The sequence below is a fragment of the Octodon degus genome, unplaced genomic scaffold (genome assembly GCF_000260255.1).
Source record: "Octodon degus isolate 3935 unplaced genomic scaffold, OctDeg1.0 scaffold00103, whole genome shotgun sequence".
Taxonomy (NCBI): domain Eukaryota; kingdom Metazoa; phylum Chordata; class Mammalia; order Rodentia; family Octodontidae; genus Octodon; species Octodon degus.
In genome coordinates, this window is record NW_004524679.1 from 1,353,525 (window position 1) to 1,361,036 (window position 7,512).

Sequence of the window (7,512 nt, forward strand, 5' to 3'; positions counted from 1 at the left end):
GACCAAAATGTTGGCTTTCCTTGTAGCCCTCCTTTTTCTCTAATTTTGGTCTGCAAACTTAGATTGTTAACCGTCCTGAAGACAAGCTTATTGTTATTACCATACAACTTAGCCAGTTAAGCTTAGCGTCACTATCTGTCTGCATATCAAACATCTTAGGCATAATATGGAACAGGTATTTTTCATCAAGTATTGATACGTTGAACTTTAAGTCCCTACAGAATATAATACAAGTATTTAAAATTAGAATATATTTTAAAAATAGGCATAAATGATTATATATTTCTTATGCTTAACACATAAGTCCAAATATCTCACCATATAGAACCTTGAAGCAGGACAGTACCACAGTATTCATTTTTCTGTCTTTTGCTTTCATTCACTACCCCATTCTTTTTGAACAAATATCTACATGAGAGACATCATAGCAGCAACTGTCCTGTTGTTTCCAAGATTTGAGTATCACAAATTGTGCTGCTATAAACATAGGCTCACATATATCACTACGGTATAATGTTTTCATATCCTCCAGGAAACTTCCCAGTGGAGGAATAGAATAGCTGGTTTAAATGGGATTTCCAAGCCAACTTTTCTAAGGAGTCTCCACACTGATTTCCATAATGGTTGCACCCGTCTGCTTTCCCACCAACAGTGGAGAAGTGTGCCTTTATCCCCACAGCCTCTGCAACATTTGTTGTTTGGTGATTTCTTGATGATAGAAATTCTTTCTGGGGTGAGATGATATCTCAATTTTGTTTTAGTTTGCATTTCCGGGATGGCTAGTGATGTGGAGCATTTTTTTCATATATTTATTCACTTCTTTGATTTCATCCTCTGAGAAGTGTGTGTTCATCTCAGATGCCCACTTCTGGACTGGGTCTTTAAATTTTGGGGCCCTACTGTTTTTTAGTTCTTTATAAATTCTAGATTGCAGACATTTGTCTGAGTACTTACTTGTCATAATTTTTCCAAATTTGTGGGTTGTCTTTTCACTTTGTTGGTAATTTCTTTTGATGTGCAAAAAATTCTCAGCAAGAGTAGGTCCCAATCATTAATTCTTTCAAGTGTTTCCCATGAGATTTTATTTGTGTTCATGAAGTCTTTGCCTACGCCTATGTTTTCAGGAGTTCCTCCTTATTTCTCTTCCAGGAGATTTATTGTCTCTTCTTTAATGTTTAGATCTTTAGTCCATTTTGACTTTAGCTTAGTGCATGGTGATAGACCTGGGTCAAATTTATTTTTCTGCATGTAGAGAACCAGTTTTTCCAACACCATTTGTTAAAGAGGCTATCTTTCTTCCAGTGACTATGTTTGGCCCCTTTGTCAAAAATAAGGTGGTTGAGTGTGTTCGTAGAGGATTCAGCATTTTTTAATCTATTCCATTGATCCTCAGGTCTCTTTTGTTGCCAGTACCATGCTGATTTTATTACAGTAGGCTTTAAGTATAAATTCAAGTCAGGAATAGTAATGTCTCCTGCGTCCTTATTGCCCAGGATTGCCTTTACTCTTCTACCTCTTTTCTGGTTCCAATTAAATTTTAGCAATAATTTCTCTAGCTTTGTGAGTTATGTTTGTGGTAGTTTCATAGGAATTGCATTAAATCTCTATAGCGATTTCCGGAGTATGACCATCGTCACAAAGTTTGTTCTTCCTATCCAGGACCATGGAATATGTTTTCATTTTCTGAAATACTCTATGATCTCTTTTTTAAGTGTACTGTAATTTTCCATGAAAAGATCTTTGACTTCTTTAGTAAGATAAATTCCAAGGTATTTCATTTTCCTCGGCGCTATTGTAAAGGTATTGTTTCTATTATTTCCCTCTCACTGTATTTGTTATCTGTGTAGAAAAATGCTATTGACTTTTGGGTATTGACTTTGTATTCTGCTATGCTACTGAATTTCTGTATTAATTCTAGTACCTTCTTGGAGGAATTTTTTGGGTCTTCCAAGTAAAGCATCATGTCATCTGCAAATAATGGTAATTTAACTTCTTCTTTACCTATTCTGTTTCCTTTTATTTCTTTCTCTTCTCTAATTGCTGTTGATAATGATTCCAGAACGATATTGAATAGGAGTGGTGATAGAGTACATCCTTGTCTTGGACCAGATCTAAGAGTAAAAATTTTCAGATTTTCCCCATTTAGAATTATGTGCCCCAGCTCTGCAGTGCATCTCCAGAGAAGGCGCTCTGCTCTGCACCAGCATTAGATCCAAGTTCTACAACTGTGCTCCTCCTGCTTGAGGTTCTGAGTATTCCTTAGAAGCACAGAAAACAGGCTGGAGGAAGCCATTCCCACCACATGGATCGCTGTATGGTGATCGAGGGCTCATAACACATTGCCACAAAGCACATAGCGTAAGGCCAGTGCATTCTGTGATGCTGTGCAGGCTGGCAGCTCCCGTGCAAGTGCCAGCGGCACCACTGCCTCTGCAGGCTGTGGGAGGCCGAATCCTTGCCTCTTGCCACTTTGGATGGTGGTAGGTGTGGCTTGAGAAAGGTGCCTGAGGTGCTGCCCGCCACAAAGTCTGTTCACCGCAGGAACCTGGAGGAGGCTGCACTGGGGCGCCTTGCTTGCTTCAGCCACCTGAGGACACAGAGACCCTGCACCCAGGAGCAGGGAATTTCCTGTAAGAAACGAAGGAGGAAGTTGGTCCTTGTGGAGGTCACTGCACCACTGAGCCCCTGACAGTGTCCCAGCCCCAAGCTTGAGATGGATCTGCCTCCTAGCCAAGGCCACTGGTCCAAGGAGGACGTGTGCAGGTTACTGCAGCGCATTGAGAATAACCTCCTGTCAGGTGACAACCCAAGGTCCGAAGCAGACGAGTCACAGCCAGACTGGGAGAAAATAGCGTTTCAAGGCTTCTCTGGGGAAATGTGCAAACTCAAGTGGACAGAGATTTGTTCCAAATTAGGGAAATTCCAGCCGCTGGCAGAAGTGGTGCGGGAAGCCAGAAAACTGGTTTGCAGTCACAGTAGAAACAGTGAATCCCAGAAGCACCCTGACTTCCCCAAAAGGCCCTTGACTGCTTATTTCTGATTTTACAAGGAGCAGAGGCTCCATTATTCCCAATAGTACCCTCAGATGAACAATTACAAGCTGGCAAAGATTCTAGCTCAGAAGTACAGGCAGCTCCCACAGAAGGTGAAGAAGAAATACACTGAGGAATACTGGAAGGACAAGCAGGAATTTAAAGAAAAAGTCTCTCAACTTTGGCAAAAACACCCTGATCAGGTCCAGATCTGCAAAAAGTCTGGTGGGGGCAAGAGGCGCCCAAGAAAAGCTCCAAAGAATGCCCAAGACAGTGTGCAAAGCGTGAGGCCTCCGTCCAAGACCGATGAATTTGGCAAGTATGTGAAATTTCATGGAGAGCCCCCGAAGCCCCCCATGACGGGATATAATAAATTTCATGACGACTGGTGGTCAAGGGAGGAGTTGGAATACTTGTCCCCCCAGGAGCGCAGGGTGGAGATCAGCAGGCGCTGGCACCGTGTGCCCCCAGCCCTGAAGGAACAGTACAGGCAGCAGGTGGAGGAGCTGCAGAGACAGTACTGGGTGGACCTGGACCTCTGGTTCAAGGGTCTGTCTCCTGAGGAGTGTGCCGCATACAAAAAGAGAAGCTCTGGGAAGGGCAAGATCGTGACCTTGCCTGGAGACCCAAACCCCAGGTTCAGCAGGAGAGACCTGCCGCCCTCACCAGCCATGATTGTGCAGGCAGGACCAGGCCAGGAGAACAAGCTGCAGGCTCCAGGCACGGGTGCCCCTGGTGCGGTGTCCAGCTGCCATCCCCACCCACCCGGATCCCAAAGAACCAGGAAGGAACCCGTGGAAGGAGACGGCAGCGCCTCAGACTGCAGCAGTGAAGATGAAGACGAGGGCATGAACCTGTCCTTCTCTTCTTCTCCTCCTCTTAGGCACTGTTAGACAAGGCCCTTGCAATGCCAGGACTCCCCAGCCAAGGCCAAGCACTACCCTCATAGTACCATCTTGTGTCCCTCTTTTTCCATCCTTCCTTTCTACCTCTTTCTCTCAGTAGAAAGGAGTGGAGGTGAGGACAGGAATTCTAATCAGTACTTTCTGGCTGGACCACATACCCCCGAGAGATGGCCCTTTTGCCCACAAGCACCCATTACTCTGCTCTGACCTGGCCTGCCTTGCCCAACACCAGCCTGCAGCATTCTAAAGCTGTATACAGAGATAAGGGCCAGACAAAGCAGCCCTACAGGATCTGATGTCTTTTCAGACGTCACTACAACAGAGCTTAATTATTGTGGTTTTCTAGGAGTTTTGAAAATATATGGGCAGTGTCTTCTCACTCTAATCCCCCACTAAGTACATCCTGCTAGTTTTATGCTCTGTTCTTGTGCATGCTAGAACCATATACATTGGATCAGTTGTATAGGAACGCTTGCATTTTTAATGTTCTATTTATGTTAAATGTCTTTTTTAAAAAAAAATATCAGTTTCAGCCTGTTCATACACAAGCAACAGTTCAACCTCTTAAAGTTGTAACTCGTTGTGTTTCATGTATGCATAGTACAATGTTTAAATCATGTAAAATCATTAGCTCTCCTAGTATTAATTGCTTTTGTTGAAACTTGTGAAATTCTTTTTCCACACTTTTGAAATGGATGTTATGGTTGTTGCTAAATATATTTGTGAAGATTTTATGAATTTTATGTGTAAGCACTTTCCCAAAATAAAGACAAAAATGGACAAAAAAAGAATTATGTTAGCCATTGGATTTTCATACATGGCTTTTACCAGATTGAAGTAGAAGCCTTCTATTCCAATATTCTGTGCGACTTTGAACATGTATGAGTGTTGGACTTAGTCAAAAGCCTTTTCTGCATCAATGGAGATGATCATGTGGTTTTTAGTTTTCACTCTATTATTATAGTGTATTACATTATATAGATTTTTGAATATTGAACAATCCTTGTATCCCTGGGATGAATTCTACCTTTTCATGATATATGAGCTTCTAGATGATTTGCTGTATTCTATTTGCTAAAATTTTATGGAGGATTTTGGCATCTATGTTCATGAGGGAGATTAGCCTGTAGTTCTCTTTCTTAGTTGCGTCTTTCCCTAGTTTTGGTATTAGTATAATACTTGCCTCCAGGAATGATTTTGGGAGGATTGCTTCCTTTTCAATTTCATTGAAGATTTTGACGAGTATAGGGATTATACCTTTGGTAAATTTCTTGTAGAATTCAGCTGTGAATCCATTCAGACCTGGACTTTTCTTTGTCGGTAGGTTTTTAATTACATCTAGTATTTCATTGGCTGTTATTAGGTTACTGAGAGTGATTATATCTTGAAGATTCAGTTGTGGTAATATGTACCTTTCTAGGAAACTGTCCATTTCATCTGTGTCTTCCTTCTGTGAGAATAAAGATTCTTGAAGTAGCTATTGATAATTTTCTGAATTTCCACTCGTGTGTGGAATTAGACCCTTTTCTTTCTTTATTGCTTGCATTTAAGTTTTTTATTTCCTTTTTGTAATGAGGTTAGCTTGGGGCTTATTGGTTTTATTTAATCTTTCAAAGAACCAGCTTATTCCTTCGTTCATTCTTTGAATTGTTTTCTTCGTCTCAATTGAAACAGTTTCTGCTCTGATCTATTTGATTTTTTTCTGTCTTTGAGCCATGGGTTGGGTTTGCTCTTCCTTTTCTAGTTGTTGAAGGTGCAGCATTAGGGTATTTATTTGTTTCCGTTCTGTTTTCTTAATACGTGAGTTCACAGCTATGAATTTCCCTCTGAGAATTGCTTTCATACTATCCCATTTATTCCGATAATTTGTGCTTGAATTTTCCTTGAATTTTAGATATTGTTGAATTTCTTGTTTAATTTCATCTGTGACCCATTGGTTGCTAAATAGGGTTTCATTTAATTTCCTTGTATTTAGGGATTTTTTTCTTTTTCTTTCATCATTTATTTCCAGTTTCATTGCACTGTGGTCAGATAATATGTATGGGATAATTTGTTTTCTTCCATATACTTAAGAATGACCTATGGACCAGTATGTGGTCAGATATAGAAAATGATCCACGTTTAGCTGAGAAAAATGTTTATTGAGCTGTGCTTGGGGGGAACACTCTGTATATGTCCACCAGGTCCATTTCTTTCAAGCTCTGCTTCAGTTCTGTTATTTCTTTGCTAATTTTTTTCTGGTTGACCTATCTTTTTGGGATAAGTGGGTGTTAAGTTCTCCTGTTAAGATTGTCATATTGGAAATTAGATTTTTCATGTCCATTAAGATTTACTCTATATAGTTGTGTGTTCTCATGTTTGGTGCATACATATTTATGTTTGTTAAATCTTCCTCTTGAAAGTTTCCCCTAATAAGTATAAAGTGGCCTTCTTTATTTCACTTGATCATTCTTGGTTTGAAATTGAAACTGTCTGAGAATAGGATTGCTACCCCTGCTTTGTTCTGAGGTTCTTGGGCATGTAATATTATTTTCCATCTTTTGACTTTCAGCCTATGAATGTCTTTATGAGTTAATTTTTTTTTGTATACAACATACTGTTGAATTTTGTTTCCTAATCCACTGTGCCAGTCTATTTCTCTTAATTGGTGAATTGAGTCCATTTATGTTGATGGTTATAACTGAGATTTGTTGACTTACAAATGAGATGTTGTTGAATTTTCCTTTACTCTTTTTCTCCTGTGTTTAATTGCTTTCCCTGTTTAGTTAGTTGCTTCTGATCTCATTCTTGGAGTTCTGATCATTTTGGTCCCTCTCTAAATCATCCTTCAGTAGCCTGTGTAGGTTTGGCTTTTTCATCATGAAATTCTTCAGATGTTTTTTGTCAGGAAAGTATTTCACTTCTCCATCCAACTTGAAAGACAGTTTTGCTGTGTATAGTAGTTTGGGCTGGAAATTGTTTTCATAGAGGACTTGAAGTACTCTGATCCATGCTCTTCTTGCCTTCATGGTTTGTGAAGAAATGTCAGCCATAATTCTGATGGGTTTTCCTTTGAATGTGATCTGCTTCTTTTCTCTAGTGGCTTTCAGTATATTATTCTTGTGCTGAATTTCCAGGATCTTGACTATTATATGTCTTGTTGTGCTTTCATTGTGTTGAGGTTAGTTGGCGTTCTGTATGCTTCAGTTTCCTGAATGTCCGATTGTTTCCTCATATTTGAGATGTTTTCTGCTTTTACTTCTGCCCATAATTTTTTCATTTCATTTGTATTGACTCCTTCTTTCTCATTGATGTGTATTAGTCTCACATTGTTCATCTTTGCATCATCTTGCAGGTAACGGATTATTTTTTCCTGCATCCTAGTTTTTTTTAAGAGATCCTTTCTCACTTTTTCACTAGCTTCACCAGCATCTTCAATGTCTGAAACTCTGTCTTCACTTTCACTTAAACAGTTTTGCAAGCTTGTGATTGAGATTTTAATTTCCTCTTTATCTCTTTGACTCTGTTTCATGCGATCTATGTCTTTCCTGTATTGTTCATTCAAGGAATCCTTCATTTTTCTAATCTCTATTTTT

The 7,512-nt window shown here is 39.8% G+C and overlaps 1 protein-coding gene across 1 annotated transcript; it reads left to right on the forward strand.

Annotated features, from left to right (window-relative positions):
• Positions 1 to 3,085: 3,085 nt before the first annotated feature.
• On the forward strand, positions 3,086 to 3,925 carry LOC101573241 (upstream-binding factor 1-like protein 1). The gene has a single exon (XM_004638828.1). The coding sequence runs from the start codon at positions 3,086 to 3,088 to the stop codon at positions 3,923 to 3,925; it is 840 nt and encodes a 279-aa protein (XP_004638885.1).
• The last annotated feature ends 3,587 nt before the right edge of the window (positions 3,926 to 7,512 follow it).